General features: G+C 53.5%; 4 protein-coding genes across 4 annotated transcripts; 2 read left to right on the forward strand and 2 right to left on the reverse strand.

Annotated features, from left to right (window-relative positions):
• Positions 1 to 115: 115 nt before the first annotated feature.
• On the forward strand, positions 116 to 1,580 carry CTAM01_09191 (uncharacterized protein; the record flags this gene model as incomplete). Its single annotated transcript, XM_060525210.1, has 3 exons — positions 116 to 195; positions 264 to 791; positions 854 to 1,580. The coding sequence occupies 3 exons, from the start codon at positions 116 to 118 to the stop codon at positions 1,578 to 1,580; spliced, it is 1,335 nt and encodes a 444-aa protein (XP_060380154.1).
• A 3,221-nt stretch (positions 1,581 to 4,801) lies between these two features.
• CTAM01_09192 (chitin recognition protein) lies at positions 4,802 to 7,797 on the forward strand (the record flags this gene model as incomplete). Its single annotated transcript, XM_060525211.1, has 4 exons — positions 4,802 to 5,100; positions 5,154 to 5,481; positions 5,532 to 7,470; positions 7,553 to 7,797. The coding sequence occupies 4 exons, from the start codon at positions 4,802 to 4,804 to the stop codon at positions 7,795 to 7,797; spliced, it is 2,811 nt and encodes a 936-aa protein (XP_060380155.1).
• A 792-nt stretch (positions 7,798 to 8,589) lies between these two features.
• On the reverse strand, positions 8,590 to 10,455 carry CTAM01_09193 (uncharacterized protein; the record flags this gene model as incomplete). The annotated part of the gene is made up of 1 exon (XM_060525212.1): positions 8,590 to 10,455. The coding sequence occupies one exon, from the start codon at positions 10,453 to 10,455 to the stop codon at positions 8,590 to 8,592; it is 1,866 nt and encodes a 621-aa protein (XP_060380156.1).
• A 5,440-nt stretch (positions 10,456 to 15,895) lies between these two features.
• On the reverse strand, positions 15,896 to 16,718 carry CTAM01_09194 (uncharacterized protein; the record flags this gene model as incomplete). The annotated part of the gene is made up of 2 exons (XM_060525213.1): positions 15,896 to 16,571; positions 16,630 to 16,718. The coding sequence occupies 2 exons, from the start codon at positions 16,716 to 16,718 to the stop codon at positions 15,896 to 15,898; spliced, it is 765 nt and encodes a 254-aa protein (XP_060380157.1).
• Between the last annotated feature and the right edge of the window lie 1,964 nt (positions 16,719 to 18,682).

Here is an 18,682-nt window from a genome sequence, read left to right on the forward strand (position 1 = left end):
CCTTTTTACAACCGATTCTAATCCATCACTGCGACACCGTCCCTGACGCCGTCCCATTCTCTCGTTTGCGCCCTGCTCTTGCTGCGCCGTTCCTGGACGTTCACATTTTAGCGACATGGGGGCCACGAACGGTTCTTCCGGCGTATTCGCCATCACAAAGACACGACTTTTGCTAGTTGCGTCGCTGGCCATTACGTTCGTCTTTCCCGTCGCAAACTTACCTGAAGACTCACTGGCGAATGACATGCTGACCAAGTTTGCAGATGGTGGTTTGCTCATCTCTTGCCGAGCTACAAGCCTATGATCAAGGCCGAGTTCAAGTCGAGATTGGATGAGGCTCGTCAGAAGATGCCCAAGATCAAGGTTGACTGGAAACCCGATCTGAGCAAAGACCCGAGATCCAACTACAATGCATCCAAGTTAGCATTGATCATCGAGCCGCGCCCTATTCCGCATCTCGTACCCCAGCTATTGCACATGACCTCGGTGGTGCCTCCCGATTGGAGATTCCTATTCATCGGCTCCAACAAGAGCGTTGTCAGCGTCGCCCGAAGCTACGGCATCAAGCACCAGCAGGTTATTGGGAAGCTCGACTTGATGGTCCTCCCTGAGCCGTGGGAGATTGACACCAAGGAACACGTCTTTCGCCTGTTGACCGACATTCGCTTTTACGAAGAATTCCTCCCCGGCGTGGAATGGATCCTCAAGTTCGAATCCGACAGTATCCTCTGCTCTAACTCACCGACCAGTCTCAACGAGTGGCTCGACTGGAGTTGGGCTGGCGCACCCAAGTAGGTCCCCCTTCGAAAGTTCTCCCTCGCGGCCCTCATCCCTTGCTAACCCCCGCTCGCAGGACCCCTGATGATCGCTTCTCCGGCAATGGCGGACTCTCTCTTCGACGAGTCTCGTCCATCAAGAGAGTGTTGCAATTTCAGGAGAGATATAATGACACGGAAGCCGAGGACGAATGGTACGGGAAGCGACTCTGGGTCATGCAGGGCGAAAAGGTAGCCCACGGCAGAAAGGGTGTTCTGGCAGTGGAAGACGTCTACATGGAGAAGCCCATGGGATATCACGTCAAGGATGGGGGTCAGGGAATTTCCGACAAGGTGTGGAAGAATCCCACGCAACGGAAAAAGATTTTCGACTACTGCCCTGAGCTCAGCTTGATCATGGATATGAAGTTGGAGCGCGAGCGCTGCGAGGGCGACAACAAAGAAGGCAGCATCGGCCCAACGGACGAAGAGAAAGAAAAAGCCGCTGAAGAGGCCAAGAAGCAAGCCGAAGAAGCTGCCAAGAAGCAGGAAGAAGAGGAAGAGCGCCGGAAAAAGGAAGGCGAAGAAGAGAAGCAAAGACAAGCCGAAGAAGAGCGCAAGAAAGCTGAGCAGGGCGCAGGAGTCACCAAGGCAGATATCGATGAGCTCCTCAGCGAAGACGACATGCTCAAACTCGACTACGGTGCTGGCGGCAGTGGCGCCTCAGGGTCCAGCTCAGCAAATGCCGATGATGCCGACGCAAAGGCCAAGGCGATGGCTGCTGCTGCGCAAGCAAAGGCCGCCGAGAAGGCTCAGAACGCCTAAGCCTAATAGTCGACCGATGAGAAGACTGGTGTACACCACCAAAAGCGTGTCCGGGTTCCTAACGGGTCTCGGCAACCTGAACTGACAATCAACTCTCGGCTCTCGGCGTGCCGAGCCTCATAGTTTGAGGACGTTGAGCATCTAGTTCGGTACGATAACAAACAACGCTGAGAAGAGGGCGTTCAAGCTGTTGTGGCGAAGAGCGAGTTGAAGCAAAGTCCATGGCCAGATGAACAGAGGACAGCCCGTATCGTAGGGTTGTGGCGTTTGGCGATGACCGAGAATACCGCAAACAGCCATGCGGAGAAGACCTACTTGCCTTTTCCAACGACGTCACTTGTAAGAACAACGAATGGTCCGATAATGGACTTGATAGGTATACCAATTCCGGAGGGGGAGGGATGTGGCGTCGGGGCGTACTGGAGTTATGAACAGCCCAACCTTATCCAACCAAAGTCGTAGCCGGAATGTCGGCACGTCAGTCAGCGCAGATCATGAAGCTGATGTGGAATGCTGTTGGGCACAAGACAGCAATCAAATGATATTTCATTAGCACAACAAATCTGCTTGCGAGTGGACCATCAGACGATCCGAGAAGTAGTGTCTCCGTGATATGTTACACAAACGCACCAGCCGATGACTATTCTACCTTACCCAGTCCCACGCCCGTGGTTCACCTGGGCTCGGCTGGCACGGCTGGTTCCCGATTCTGGGGATTAACTTGGAAGCAAACTTTCGGGCTCGGATCGATCTGGTCCAGTGACGATGTACGATGTCTTGTGGTGGGGATGTGCACGATTGACTTGATCTTCCTGCATGCTGCATCTGCAAGGCTTTGTTCGCTTCCGTCCGGCGGCGTCGAGTTTAGATGATGTTCAAAGTTTCTTCATTTACGATTGTCCATGATTGTCAAAGCTTTGCTTATGATACCAAGCTGCCGGATCGTCTCTATGCGTCTGTTCTGACCTAAAGTATATGGCTTACCTACCTAGGTAGTACTCTACTCTAGTATTCTATGCTTCCATGCTTCCGTGCTCTGCTTTAAGTACTACCACGCTCATTCTTCGAACTGCTAATGTATTTAGGGGGGGCAAGCTGTCAATGCCAAGAGCACATGGCCTCGAGGTCAGAGTGTCAGTGAAAGGAGCTTGAACCACACAATGGGACACACTTTGGGGCCAGATGGGCTAGATACTAGATTACAAGGAGAAAACTCCACCAAAACCTGGCAAAGGCCTGGCCAAGAAGTTACCAAAATGGTCAAGATGGTCGTGTGTCAGGGGGGACGGGCTCACCTGCGGTGGTGCAGCAATGCCAAGGGTCTAGGTTTCCCCACGTTGCAGTGCTCTCACCCTCACCCTCTCTCTCTCTCCTCGGAGAAGCCAAGGGTTTTACGAGCGTAGGCTTGTCTACCTACTATTCGCAGAGACCGAAAGAGTAGATGAGTATTACCTTACGCTAGGAGAGAAAGAAGAGAGTGGAGGGTGAGGGAGAGGCTCAGCATGGAGGCTATGGAAGGAATGAAAGATGGGATCGGCCGGGAACCCGTCCTGCCCCGTCCGCATCCGTCCAAATTTTCTATTTTCCTCTCCGATCTTGTGAGAGCGAAGAACCAAAGTTTCTTGTCTTGGCCCAGTTCGTCCGAAGACGCTACTGTCAGGCACCGAGGCCGTCTTCGAACTAGAACCCCCCTGCTAGCCATTCTTCCCACAGCCTGTGGACGTTCTCGACCCTGAAATCATGGGATGGAATGAGCGTGGAATTGGAACGGGTGCTTGTCTTACATCTAACTTTTTCTCGATTTCGTTCACACAAACCAGCCAAAGTCCACACGCATACATACGACAAGTACGCACACGCACGCACGAGATCGGTTCTCTGAAGCGAAAAAAAAGCGCCACCCCGGCTTTCCCAGGAGCGGCAGGGCTTGTCTCTGTTCTTATCCGTAGCGGTCCTGGCTGACTTTCTTTTTTCGCCTGGCGAGATCTGGGTTAGGCTGTGGTCCTCGGATCTGTGATCCAAAGATGTTTGCCCGCAGCGTGGCATTCTTTCCCATAATCCATCGGACCATCACACAACTCGAGGTAGAAGCCCATGGGTGATAGAGCGAGAGAGTGAGGTATAGGTATTCCCGTCGGTGCGTCTCCGTCAAGCCACTTGGCGTTGCTACGGCGTCCCACATCTGCTCGACGGTCCGTCAAAGTCGCAACCGGTGGCTTGTTCCGTCTGCTAGCCCCGCCATGACCGCGTTGCTCTCGTGGAGTGTGCTGACTGTGACTTGTGGTCTCGCCTTCGACCTTTCCGCCCATCTCGCCTCTCTCTCTCGTTTATCCGTACCTTTACGTCGGTTCGATCATGACCTCTATCCGTTTGTCCTTCTTGTCGGTTTCCTTCGCTGTCTTCGGCATGGTCTCACCCTAACAATCTTGCCCATCAAATCTTTTTTATCGGCCCCGAACTGGTGCCATCTTGGCGCCAGATGGACCTTTCTGTATAGCTAGGCAAGGAAAAGATGTGTGGGACGATGTGCGGAGTGAATCGAGGAACAAGCGCGCGTCATTGTCGCTCTCTCTCTCTCTCTCTCTCTCTTTCTTTGCCCATTCTTACCGATTCCATTGAATCCATGATGTGGTTCTCTTTGCTACCCGTCCCGGACGACGCGAGCTTGGAGGGGAGGGTCCCTTTCGACGCCACGCTAACTTTCCCGTACCCGGTAGACCCGCTCCCAAGCTAGCCCTCGCGATCCTCCAATTTCCATTGTGGTATTGCTCGGTCCTCCCAGTCGGATGGGGATGGGGGTGGGAGGGGTGTGGGGCGCGGGCGTGTAAGTGGTGTTGGTGTGTGTCTTTTTGCGGTCATCGCCAAATCTGGGCTATGCGAGAAGTCTCTCATGGAGAATGTCACTGCTGCCGTTTTCTACTGCGACATCGAACATGAACGCCTCCCCCCGGTCTTTCGTCTCCCCTGTATATAACACTGGGTACCGCACGGGTTCCTCATGATGTTTATTCTTTCTCGGTATCCCTCTATCAAGGTGCTTCAGTATCCTAATACAGAAAGCCTAAGAGCACTCATTTATCTCTTAGGTTGTTTTCGATTTTGTTTGTTTTCCTTGAAGACAATCATTTGAGAGTAGTCGACTATTACGACTTACACCAACATAATCACCGGGTCTCTAAGTAATATCTTTTCCATTTTTTCCAGTAACAACTTGAGTCATCATGCGTTGGACTCCTGTTGTACTAGCCACCCTTGCAGGGCTACAAGCAGCTCATGCTCACGACGAGGATGAAGTTCCTCACCCCAACTTGGTATTGCCTCGTCTTCGCGATATCGACGAGCTGAGACAGAGACGGAATGCTTTCGAGCCCTGGAACCCGCCTACGGTAGCCAACAAGCCACGCGCGGACCGCGTGAAACTCAGCCCTCGCCAGACGTCATCAATTCCGTTGGGAGACAACTCGCAGTGTGGAGGATCATATGGCAGATGTGCGGATGGATACTGCTGTTCAGCCTCTGGGTATGTTGCGGCTACATCGCCTATCAACGGTTCTTGATTAACAATACGATTAGATGGTGCGGTCAGTCTGAGGAATACTGCGCGTCCCCCGATTGCCAAATCAACTACGGTCCTGCATGTGATGGCAACGAGAAGCCCAATGGTCCGGATACCTCAGACTATGCAAGGCCAAAGAACGGTGACATTCCCTATGGCGGCGTTGGCATCTACGCCTGCGTCAACCAGGGCGATGTTGCCATCACATACGACGATGGTCCTTACATCTACACCGCTGCCATGTTGGACGCTTTCAAGGCTCACGGTGCTGTCGCTACTTGGTTCATCACGGGCAACAATATCGGCAAGGGCATGATCAATGTCAACTACCGCGATGTCATTACAGTAAGCTTCTTAGCCACACTTGTGATTTATCTATTCTGACCTCCTTCCAGCGAATGATTGCAGATGGTCACCAGGTTGCCAGCCATACATGGTCCCACGAGAACCTGGATCAGATGACGCTGGCCCAGCGCAAGAACCAGATGGTCTACAATGAGATTGCCTTCATGGACATTCTCGGCTTCTTCCCCACCTACATGCGTCCGCCCTATTCCATCTGCGGAGCCGAGTGCCAGGGACAGATGGCCGACCTGGGCTATCACATCACCTACTTCGACCTTGACACTCAGGGCTACCTCCACACCACGGCCGACCAGATCGGATTCAGTGTGAATCTTTGGGATCAAGCCATGCAGGCTCGCACGCCTTGCAACGGCAGCTACCTGCACATCGAGCACGACATCCACCAGTACATTGCCACGACCCTGACAAACCACATTCTCGACTCCGTCGTCGCCAACGGCTGGAACGCCGTCACCGTCGGTACCTGCCTCGGCGACCCCCCAGAGAACTGGTACCGCGGCGCCGTCCCGGCCTACAACTTCAAGATCACCCCGGTCAGCTCAAAGGTCTGCTCCAGCACCTCCAGCTCGTCCAGCTCGACCAAGACATCTTCGTCCACCCGCACCTCGTCCGCGACCTCCACTTCGACAGCCGTCTCCACCAACGGCCAGTGCGGTTCCACCGTCGGCTTCACCTGCCAGGGCTCCGCCTACGGTAACTGCTGCTCCGGCGCCGGATGGTGCGGTTCCAGCTCCGTCTACTGCGGCACGAGCTGTCAGTCCAAGTACGGCACCTGCGGAAGCTCAGCATCCAACACTACTTCTTCTTCGAGCAGCGGCACCTCATCAGGTAGGACCTCTTCTTCCTCGTCCACCCGCAGCGGCACCAGCAGCAGCTCCTCTCGCACCGGCTCGTCGAGTTCCAGCTCCCGCACCGGTACCAGCAGCAGCTCGTCTCGCACCGGTACTAGCAGCAGTTCATCTCGCACCGGCACCTCCAGCTCGTCCACTCGCAGCGGATCATCGTCGTCGTCTTCTTCTAACACTCGCTCGTCGTCAGGTTCCTCATCAGGCACCGGCACAGCGTCCGCCTCCAGCTCCGCCGCCTCATCCACCTCGACACTTCCCGTTTCCACCGGCGGCGACTGCGGTGCCGCCAGCGGAAAGCAGTGCTTCGGCTCGACCTTCGGTAACTGCTGCTCCGTTTACAACTACTGCGGTAGCACCGCCGCACACTGCGGAACAGGTTGCCAGTCCGCCTTCGGCACCTGCAACAGCACATCATCCGCTTCCGGCAGCTCCTCTTCGAGCGGCGCCAGCTCTTCCGGTGCGGCCAGCAGCTCCGGCTCAGCCTCCGCTAGCGGCACGTCCTCCGCCTCCGCCGTCCTCCCCAGCACCTCGCTCGTCTCCACCGACGGCTCATGCGGTGCCGCGGCCGGCAAGTCCTGCACGGGAAGCACCTTCGGCACATGCTGCTCCGTCTACAACTACTGCGGTACCACCGATGCCCACTGCGGCACAGGCTGCCAACCAGGCTACGGCTCCTGCAATGGCACGACCGCCGCTTCAAGCTCAGGCGCCGCCGCAGGCTCCTCCTCCGCAGCGACCCCGGCCTCCTCCGGTGTCGCAGGCGGCAGCACGACCGCCAACGCCGCCGCCGCGACAAACACAAACATCTCCAAGAACGGCGAGTGCGCCGGCACGAACGGCTACAACTGCCTCGGCTCCAACTTTGGCGACTGCTGCTCCCCCTACAACTACTGCGGTAACACCACCGCCCACTGCGACACGGGCTGCCAGTCCGGCTTCGGCAAGTGCTCCGGCACGGGCGCCAACGTCGCCGTCTCGCTCAACGGCAACTGCGGCTCCACGAACGGCGGGTCGACATGCGCGGGCTCGACGTTTGGCAATTGCTGCTCGGCGTACGGATACTGTGGTAGCACGTCTGCTTTCTGCGGCACGGGATGCCAGTCTGGATACGGTACCTGTGGTGAGTAGAATTACATATTTTGGCTTATATGATCTTGCTAATACGGATCTTGTTTTTGGCTAATTAGGTTAAATATCCACAGATACCTCTTCCGGGTCCGGTACTACCGCCGCAACCCCCGCGGCCACATCCGCGGCAGCATCTACCGTCAAGACGGTCACCACCGCCGGCGCGCTCTGCGGTTCTGCTGCCAACGCTAAGTGTGGTGACGGCCTCTGCTGTACGGCGCTCAACGTCTGCGCTAGCAGTAGGCTCCTGCTTATCACGAACCCGGCTTGTTATACCGCTGTGGGTTGCCAGACGAGTTGGAGTAGCAGTTGTGCTTAAACAACGTGTGTAATGCATAATACAATGGGGAGCGAAGCGTTTACTGAGAGGAGGGGGGAGATTTAAAAGTTGGAATTACTCGTTTCTGGTTTGACTTTTGTTTTTTAAACATGGTCTCTCATTTATTTGGATTTTTTCACCAAAGAGGCGTTGAGGATTACTGGGAGCTTACACCCTCGACATTGATAGAGCGATCGATACTACTCACCCTGAGGTACTTACTACCTACCATCATTGATTATACCATAATACAGAATGGCAATTGACCATCACCTGAAGTCTCCCATTGCTTTGATCAACTCTTGTTATTATGACTTCTACCGTCACTTAGAGAGTCATCTCATCTTAATTAGTGATCCTGATTGTTCTGGGTGGCCACCTTCATTCACTTTGGGGGTTCTTCAGTTTGATTCATGGTTTTATTGTTCTCAATGTGTATCTCGATGTCCTTGTTCTCGTGAACTCAAACTCAAAGCCATTGTTCACATGGATTTGCATCCTTGCTCATTCCTACGAGATTCTTGGGCATTTCCTGATGGGTATCTTGGTTACAAACAAGCCAGAGCAAAGAAGCCAAAGCATAGGGGGCATCTCAAGGGTTCCATCACCCAAAACCCTCCGTTAACTCCTGAAAGCCAAAACCTTCTCCGTCTCTCATTGTCGTTCCTCGTGGTTGCAATTAGTATGAGAAATGCGGTCAGTCAGCAAAGAAGAAAAAAGTAGCAACCAATATGTCCCGGTTCAACGGGTATAGCAAACCCCCAGAACCCGATACCCTGGAAGCATGTACGATTACTGCATCTGTCGCATGAACTGGCGGTACTCCTGGTACTGCCGGAAATCCTTCTCGACGAGATGAATCTGCTGAACGAGATACTCCGAGGCCTGCTTCAGCTGCGCCATCCGACTGACGATATCGCCAACGTCCTTGACTCCACCCGGAAGTTGAGGTGCCTCGCCGGGACGGGCACCAAGCGCCAGGCCCTGCGCATCTCTAGCGAAGCCAGCCATCTTGTAGACAAGCGTCTGCATGCGCTCAACACGCTTGTTGCCGGCGTTGACGCTCTCCTCGTAGCGCTCCTTCTCGAGACGGGAAGCCTCAAACATGGCCGAAATGGCCTCGCTATAGAACTTTTGGGCGCGGGCCTCAAAGTCGTGGGCCTCCATGACGAACTTGCGGAGGGCGTCGCCTTCGGCGGAGGTGACGTAGGCGCCGCGGGGCGCGTCGGTGATGAGGGGCAAGGGACTGACCAGGCCGGCGTGCTCGGCGCGGAGGGCGTCGGCGTGCTTCATCTTGTCCTGGGCCTCGGCTTGCTTCTGGGCGATGAGGGTGGTGAGGCGGGCGATGCGCGAGGCGGAGGCTTGCTCGGCTGCGATCCAGGGGTTGATGGGAGGGGCTTGAGCTGTGGAAGCTTGAGCGGCGGAATCCTGAACAGCAGAGGCCTGATCACCGTTCTCATGAACAGTGGATTCCTGAATGTCAGCCAGGGGCGCGGGGATGGGCGCATCGGTCGGCAGGTTGGCGGCGGAGGGAGTACTGTAGATGGTCATGGGAGCCTCAGGAGCGCCATAGGCGACAGGATTGTTGTCGTTGTCAGTGGGGCCATCAGATAAGCCGACAGGCAAGGAAGCCTCCTGGTCGTTGCAGAAGCCAGCAGGGCCGCCGGGGTTGTAGCCAGCTGAGGCCATGCCATAGTCTCCGTAGCCATAGTCGTCGTTGGCGAGGAAGGTGGAAGGCTCGCGAGTAGGACTGAACGGGTTGCGATAGTTCACAATAGGGAAGTTGGCTGGGTTGCCATAGAGAGAGACGTTGCTAAGGTGCTCGTTGTCCTCACTCATGCCTGGCATGGGCATATCAGTGACTCTGGCAGGATTATTGAAGAGAGAGCCGTTGTCGAGGCGCTCCTCATCCCCCTTCATACCCGGGATAGGGTTGAGGAAGATATTGGGGGAGATAGGGCGATCCGGAAGGGGGAGTTCCAAAAGATCACCGATGGACGGGCTTCTGGGGGCTTCGGGCATGGGAGGGAGGATGGGACGCAAGTCCTTGGGGACCTCTTGTGCCTGGGCGAGGAAGTTGAGACGGGGAGTGTCCTTGTTCTCAAAGAAGGGGAGCGACGTGGTCGCCTCCTGAGCCAAGTGTCTTCTCTTGGACGATGGACCAGGCACCATATCCTCGACGGCAGAGGCTGGGCGCTTGTGGTTAGGGTGGCTGACGACAATAGCCTCGGGGTTCCAAGGGGTGCCGTCAATGTTGTGGACATAATCGCCAGTGATGTCTCCAGAGAGGATCTTCTTGTTGTGGTGATTGATGAGGCCTTGGACGGTCCAATCATTCAAGTGGTGAGCCACATCGGGGTTTTTGGCATAGAAGTCCTTCTGGAACTCAAGAGCTTGACCCTCGAGAGCAAGCGAGGGCGAAGCGAGACAGAGTGCAATGACGAAGTGCGAGGGAGGCTCAACATTGGAGACATATTCTGCATTGACCTTCCAAAAGAGAGTGCAGTTGGAAGGGTCGGGAGTGTCGATGAAATAATCGATAGTCTTGATGAGTGTGCTGCGGTAAGTATCCGAGACGGTCGCGGGAATGCGATTGACTATCATCTTCTTGTAGTCGATGATATCAACAAACTTCTCCTCTTCGGCGAAGTGATCCATTGTGACTGCTTTGTCTGCTGCTGGTATTGTGCTTGCGAAGGGTAGGCGAGTCTGCTCAGTGAAAATGAGCAAAGACTGTCAAAGAAGATTGCTGAAGCTAGGTCATGAACAATGAGATTCTATTGTAAGCCTGGTGCTGAGTTAGATGTACGGCTCTTCACTGACTTGCATGAGTGAGTATATGTACCTGATTCAGAGGCCAAGACGTGAAGCCAATGGCTTCTTTTGACGATATTGCCTGGTGAATGGCGAGGTGAGAGAGAGGTAAGCGTGTGGAAAAGATCATCGACCGCTCTGGGGAAAGTTGTCAAGAGGAAGAAGAGATCGGGGGATAGTGGGGGGGAAAGGTCGAACCTGCCGTGAGTCTGTCAATCTCTTCTGAGGAAGGAGCGATGGGTAGGTTAGGGCTGGTGAACACAGCCAGAGTTTGAATTTCTATAAAAACAATCATGGTCAACAGCTATTGTGAAGAGGTGAGTCGGAATATACACGATTAGGCTTAATGATCCCAAGTCACGTGTTGAGGTATGAAGTGAGGCTGTTGATAAACGTGAAAAGGTGGGTACGAGGTGTGAGGTAGTGAGGACGAAGCGTGTGAGGCTGGAGTGTGACGTTGGAGGAGACAAGGTGAAAGTAATCTCGAACAAGGCAATCGGCAACATTGCTAGACTGGCTTATGCTTCTAGTAGGTGCTTTGGCTTTTCTTCATCTCCACCTGCCCCCTTTTTACTCTCGATCTTGGTAGCCTTTGCCTTTTCCCTTCCTTCATGTTTTATTGCCTTGTGTACCTATATCAAGAGCTTCAGTTGATGTGTTCGGAAGGTCCAGTGGGCGATTCCCAGAGACGACATGTTCAAATTTCAATCTTTCTCTTCAATTTGTGGTCCAAACACAGAGTTCATTTTTGGGGTATTGACCATATTCTCGTCTACTTCCGTCTGGTTCGGAGTAAGCGGATGAAGACTGCATTCGAGGTGGGATGTCTCTCGCAACACGTACGATAAGGTAGAAAGACCTGGGGTATAGTTACAGGCGACCTCTGATGAAGTCAGTCGCACAATTACATACGGTGTTGTGTCTGAACGATACAAAGGCTCAAATCACACATCTTCATGTATGTAAGCACTCCTGTTGCTGGGCTCGCATGGCTCCTGTTTTTGTCTGGCCGATGTTTGGCTTAATGGAATGCTGGATTTGTTGCCTCTCAAGAACTACCCTGGTTATCTGCTGATGCAATTGAAGATTCCGTTCCACACTTTGTCTCTACTCTGTCGCCCTATGCATAGATCTCTCAGAAGTCGTTCTCATTTGGTCCGATCCATGTCCGGACTTGATGATCTTGATGATTTGGGCCCAAATCATCAAGATCATCAAGTCCGCTGCTAATTAGAAGCAGACCTGGGGGATAAAAGAGGCTATTCGAAAGTCTCTATGCCGGGCGGGTACGATGATACAGAGCGGAGGATAGGAAGGAGGATGGGTCTCATAAAAGAAGCTTGCTTACGAGGATGAGTTACTAGGTGAACGGGGATAGTTGCTCGCAGGCGTGGAAAGGCTGAGATGACAGCTATATGACGATGCATCCAACTAGGAAGACGGGAGAAAGATTACGGGGTTGAGTTTTCTATCCTAAGAATCTCCATCGGGTACGTGCTAATGTCCCGGGCAGAGTCATCGGGAGCGCTCGCCTTCGGTAATGCTTAACGTCCTCCGGACTCCGGGCGCCCCACCTGCCGGTACGGCGCTCGCGGCCACGGTAGCAGCATTGAAGGGCTAAGATGCCTCATATGTGCCTTTCGCCTTGTTTGAGCCTTTCTATACCATGTATGTAAGTCAGAATGCAGAGGTGTAATGGAACATATTCTTAGAAGAAAGCAAAATAGTTGCTTTTAAGAGAGAGGCTCAAAGTAAATATCCATCTGAATACATGCATCCGCTTCGAATTTTGCCGGTCGTCTCGCGCCCGACTCGTCTTGCACTTGCTGGAGCATTTGAGCCTGGCGCCGTGGACAGATTTTGTATTCCATTGAGAAGAGGGCTGAATGACTGCAGGGCACTATAAAGGTATCTGACTCCCAATCTCCGATCGCTATTCTCCCCCTCACCAGCAACCTGTCATCCGGACCCCACCAAAAGACCAGATCACCCAATCAAAGTCTCTGATAGAGGTGGTGCACTGCAGCAATGTACTGCACTAACAGTGCACATCGCCGCGTTGGAACAGAGCATGTCGACGAATTCGAGGACAGCGCTCTTTGTGATGAAAATCGGAGTTGCATTGGATGCTTTTGCGGGTTGTGCTTTGTGTATGTGGATGTATGGGCAGTTGCTGCGCCGCACCGTCGCGTGGTGCCGGACCGAGCTTCGGAGGTTGAGCAAGAGTACATAAGTCAAATTTCGTCGGAAGTTAAGAAAGCCCCTGTAGCCAAGTGGTGAAGGCGCCGTTCTTATAATTACATCATCAATGTGAGAAATGCGGAGGTCGTGAGTTCGATCCTCACCAGGAGCAACCTTTTTGCTCCGAAGCATTTGACCCATTAGCTTAACAATGAATCCATCAACACCTGACGGATTATTTTCTTCTTAATGTATGTGCCACCGATTGCATACATGCCGACTACACATGTATTTCCAAGCCTAGTCGGAACCCAGTGGGGCGATCCAATAGTATGTCTTGGTGCATCACGCCTCATTACATACAGTGTGTTTGCTTAATCGTTGGTGTGTAAATGAAGCCTAGAGTTGATTGATGTGGACGGGATCGATTGATTAGTCGATTCTTCTCAACCTGGCTAATCTCTTCTGATATCTTGAGTTTAACAAATGTGGCAAAGGAGAGGCATCGATATGTAATGTCGAATAATGAGGCTCTCCTTCCTCCACCGACTACACGGGCAAAGGGCTGACTCAATTGCATAGAAGGGGGCCATGGCCCTTCGGGGTTTGTGATCTCAAGACAATACGTGCTCAACTAATCCTAAAAGTCATATTGACTGACAGTGTGCAGAAGAAGCAGAGAAAATCTAACCTCGAGAAACTTGACAGTTGGGCTAATGGAAAGGCTATTCGATGACGGCTCGTCTGTTCTACAAGGCTTCGAACGCAAGTCATGATTAATGAACAAACAGACACATGAGCCAGATTGTATTCCAAGTGTGACTCTGTAATTGGGTAGGGAGAATTTGCCACAACGCCCGTTGCGAATAAGCTTTTGCAAGTCGTCGAGGGATCCCTGATAGAGGGGAGAAGCGAGAGAAGTCTTCCGACATGGCCAAGAGCCAAAGGTTTATGGAATCTTTAGGAGAGCGGCGATGCCTTACGGCAAGAGGTGTGTATGATACGATTGGAGGGATGGAGTTGAAAGCAGACCATATTTTTTTGAGAATGCATCGTTGACCGCGATTCTGAGAGACTCTCTCGCCTCCTGAGCAATCCTCGACGAAGCCAAGTCCCTACTGATGACGACAACGAACTCAAAAAGCACAAACTCAAAACGACTCCATCGCGTGATCCGGTGACGACTCATGATCATGACGTCTTCCTCTCTGAACAAGCTCAGATTGACAAACTGCAGAGCAAAAGCCTGAGCTTCTACAGGGGACGAGGGCTCTCAGTAGCTAAAAGCATCGCTACAACAAACTTCTCGTTCGCGTCACGCTTGAGTTCTGTCACCCAGTTTAAGCTTATCCCTAAATCTTTGCATTCGTGGGCAGAGAGTTTTTCGTCAACGTCCTACGGTTCGTTGCGAATGATTGCAATCATCAAATTGATCACCTTTCCACTGTCAACGAATCCCTCGACGGAGAGACAGGTTGCCAGTAAGTGCGACCGGGTTTCTGCTTGCCTACGACAGACTCGGGACTTGTTTCACGTTACACGGCCACCCAACCGGAGCTCAGTTGCCGCTCACCTGACTAAGTAGGTGGCGTTCGAGTGTGCAAGAAGAGACACACTCGGCATATTCGGCCAAAATGGAAGGGAAACAAAAGGAAAAATCACCAACTAGGCTGCTGATGTGTAGAATACGCCCAGAGGCAAAAGATTTGACCAGCCTGGGGGTCGAACCCAGAATCTCCTGATTACACGTTCTTGTTACAGAATCGTAGTCAGACGCCTTGCCATTGGGCCAACCGGCCATTTAACCACTCGATGGAGTCGAAGGGATGGATACCCGTTGATGGCAAAGTCGGAAGCAGAATCTGCTCTTATTCCTTTCATGCGAGGGTTGTTGTGGGCTTTATGGTGGATTAGGTCGTTGAAATTTTCTTCAATGTGCGTGCGGCAAAACGGGGACGCAAATAGCTAATTCGGTGGGGATAGGGGGAAAAAAGAACGAAAGAGAGAAAAGCGCAACAAAGGAAGGAAAAAGTGGACTTGCCTCGAGGGGCTGTGGACTCAGACAGGGAAAGCTTCATTTGACGTAAAGCCCGAATCGTGGGAGTGAGATCTTTATTGGTCGTCGATGTCTGGTGCGACCGGATGGAGCGGCCGGAGCTCTCGGACTTGCATCGGGAGTGTGGGTTAAGATACTCGACTCATTCTACACAGATGGCGAGGTAGCTGCCAAAGGAGGGTAAAGAATCGTGCAGAGCTACGTTAACACATCTCGGTTCAGCCACTCGGAAAATCTCATGAGAGAGGGTTGCATTCAATCTGTTGATCAGGTCGCCGGAGAGATCGGGTCCCGTCGCTCGTAAACTTGGCCTTGGATGGTGACACTGGTAAGTAAAGATGTAACGAACCGAAGGGGGGAGGGGGGAAGAGGGGGAGGCAAGCAGGAGAGAAGTTGAGACGGCCACAGCGTGCACATGGGTATAACATGACCTGCATGTCTGTGGGTTTGAAGAAGTTGGTGTGGTGGTTGGCAGGGACCAGAGTGAAACATGTTTCCATGGGCCCAATTCATGAAACGAGAAAAGGGATTCCTTGGTGAAGAGAAGGCCGCGGACATCATAGCGCCAAGTTATCTCGTCTCACAAATGTATACGCATCGACATATCCGAGATCACTGTGTAGAGAGCGGCGAACACTCGCAACTCACTGCGACTAAGAGACAGAGACAAACACGAAGATGGGAATAAACGTCTGACGCTTGGATTGCTCGTTGTGGCTATGTATGTACTTCCGCACTCCGGTCTCAAACCCCTAACTCATCCAGACGTCTCAATGACAGCTCCTAGGCCGCTTTCTTGAGGCCGTCAGGGACGAAAGCCCACGGACTCGACCACCACTGAGATGGAGGAGGGGTCCCAAAGGGAAGGGGATTTGCCCACGTCCTATGCGGCTAAACTCTTTTGTCACCACATCTGTTTGGCCCTGTGAAATCGCCATGACTGCGCATTGTCGTAAACCTCGTGAACCGAATCAAGCAACCAGCACCAGTGCTGATTTTCTCTATCCATTAACCTCCAACCTCCACAACCAGCTGCTGAGACGTAACTCAGTTGCCGTTGTTCTTGCCCGCGGGGATCGCAGGAGCGACAGGGGCAGGTGCAACGGCAGCCGGCTGAGCGGGAGTGATGGGCTTCGCGGCGCCGTTGGGAGCAGCGGCCGGAGGGTTGGCGGCGGGCGCGGCAGCAGGAGGCTTGGGGGCAGCGGCGGGAGGTGCGGCTGCGGGAGCCTTGGGAGCAGCGGCAGGAGGAGCAGCGGCAGGAGGGGCAGCAGCAGGAGGAGCAGCAGCAGGAGGAGCAGCTGCGGGGGGGGCGTTGCCTTTGCCCTTAGCAGCAGCACCACCGGCGGGAGCAGCAGGAGCAGCAGCGCCTTTGCCCTTGGCAGCAGCACCACCGGCGGCGGGAGCAGCAGGAGTAGCGGCCTTCTTCTTCGCAGCACCGGCGGCGGGGGTCGCGGCCTTGCCCTTGGCCTTCGCGGGAGCAGCAGCCTTTGCCTTCTTCGCGGCCTTCTTCGCCTTCTTGGCCTTCTTAGCCTTCTTGCCCTTCTTGCCCTTCTTCTTCTTGAGAAGCTGGCGGGCCCTCAGGGGGACGGCGTTCTCCTCAACCTCGATGTCGGCGACCACACCGCTGGTGGTCTCGACGCCGGCGAACGAGGGGATGGAGATGTCGCGAGCCTCCTTGCGCTCCTCGCGGTCCTCCAAGTGTTGGTCATAGTTGTTTTGATAACTGAAAGTGTTATTAGTCGGCTTTCTCGATACAGCACGAGTGATGCTCCTGGACCTACCTGACAGCCCTGCTATCGATATCTGTGGGAGCACTGCTGACGCTAACGATCGTCGAGGCGAGAAGGAATCCGAATGTAAGGAACTTCATTTTGATGGACTGAAGTGAACCGAAGTTGATGAAATATTAGATGATTCTGTGATGAATGTTGAACCGAAGCAACTGTTTCCAAGGGAATGTCTGTATTAAATTTGATACTGTGAGGCCTGCCGTCGAACCAAATCAAAAAAAAATTTAAACGACGCGGAACTGGTCAGATCTTTATGTACTCACTCGTCCTTCGTCCCGAATCAGGTGGCCCCAATACGACTGTGAGTGGCGTGAGGCGGAACATGTCGAGACATTGTGACCGAGGGTGCCTGAAACCACTCTAGCAGGACAGATGTCAATGTGCTGGGCGCTGAGCCACCACTCATGGATCAAGAGACGATTTGTCGATATCCTCATCTGCATCGTAATGAGAATAGCAACAGCCGTTGAGTCAGGCCAACCGCAGAGAGTCGTTTCGGGACTCGGTCCATCGTCGTCCCAAGTCCTTTACATCCAGACCTTCAGAAAGGGTAAGGTGCTCGAGGCAACCGAAACTCTGTTCCCTCGTCCGAAGTCTTCAGTCCCACACCCTTTTCGTATCATGCAGCGCGAACCAGGGCCACCCACAGACTTTGTAAGGTTATTCATGCTTGATTCGGAACTCAAAGGTCGCCCCTGGCCAGTCTCAGGAATAAGCATTGGGGATCCGGAGAGACATCCACACGATTAACCACGACCACGGGTGATCTGCCTGGCTCGTGCCCCTCTTCTCATCCTCTCTTCGCGTTTTTTCATGTTTGAAGGCAGCAAACTTTCTTCAATCCCCCTGATCCCCTTTTGGTGGTTGAAAGATGCTGTGGTTGGGCCGTCGCTGCAGAACACAGCAAGGTCAAACCGCCTCAAACCGCTTCGCTTCGTCCCACCCTGCTCGTCGTCTTCTCGACACCATTCGTTGCATGGTTGCCCACGACTCAATCCGAAAACGACAAGATTCGATAGGCTGGCGGATTAAACGTCCCAGGGGGGGATTGCGCGCATTTCTTGACGTTCTCGAGAACTGCTGATATGCGCAATTGACAAATGACTAGGGCCTGGTGACGGAATAAGAAAGAAGCATAGAACTGTAAATCTGACAGCCCCTTGTCCTTGAACTTTGGTTCAGCTCCGGATATCGTGTTCACCGAGGAAAAATTCAAGGAAACCCGTGATGCGAGGGAATAGACTTACGCGGCGCGGGTGCAGTATGCCGTCGTCGGTGGCCGTTGTCAGTCAAGCTTTTTGACACGGCGCTTAAAAGCCGAAGAGCCGTACAGCTTCAACTACTAGATGCAGCCACAAGGCTGCCGAAATACCGAACCAGTGATCTAGACAGGCAATCGAACGTCGCCTCACGCGATCCGCAGGTTCCGCCCCCGCGGGGAAGAAAAGGGGATCCAATCTTGGACGTTCGGGCCCCGGGCTAGTATCAGAAGCGTGGTAGTGTGTAGGAGAAACCTGGCGTGCCTGGTTACGGCTGGGCTTTGCGTTCAGCCCAGAAAGGCCCCTTGCCTCAAAAAAGCCTGGACCGCACCACGCACAACCTCGACTGGGCTGTGGTTTCTTGGAGTATCACATGATGTCAATGTCGACAGGTCAAGAGAGGTCGACAAAGGCGCCGGCCATGGCCGAGGCGTCCAGGGTGAGGCCTTGGAGGTTGAGGAAACGATGTCCTCCAAGGAATCTGCAGATCCTTTGTTCCATAATCTTTCTCGCGCCTGATATCGGTTGCATATTGGTTACAACTCTTGGCATCCCCGGATTCCTGGTTCCATCGCAGATCAGTTGGTAGGTATTTGGAAATAATCGTTTGCAACTCGAGACACAGGCCACACTGCGGTCCCTCGGGTTCCGATTTTGGAAGTTTTAGACATGAGCCGCTCACTTCAGAGACAAGTTTTGCCGGAGTCGTGGGGACTCTGGGAGACGAGGTGAGCATCGTCGCAGCCGAATCCCAACAGGAAATCCCATCGATCCCACCGGGACGA

Source organism: Colletotrichum tamarilloi (assembly GCF_030869305.1).
Source record: "Colletotrichum tamarilloi strain Tom-12 chromosome Unknown Scaffold_35.1, whole genome shotgun sequence".
Classification (NCBI taxonomy): Eukaryota; Fungi; Ascomycota; class Sordariomycetes; order Glomerellales; family Glomerellaceae; genus Colletotrichum; species Colletotrichum tamarilloi.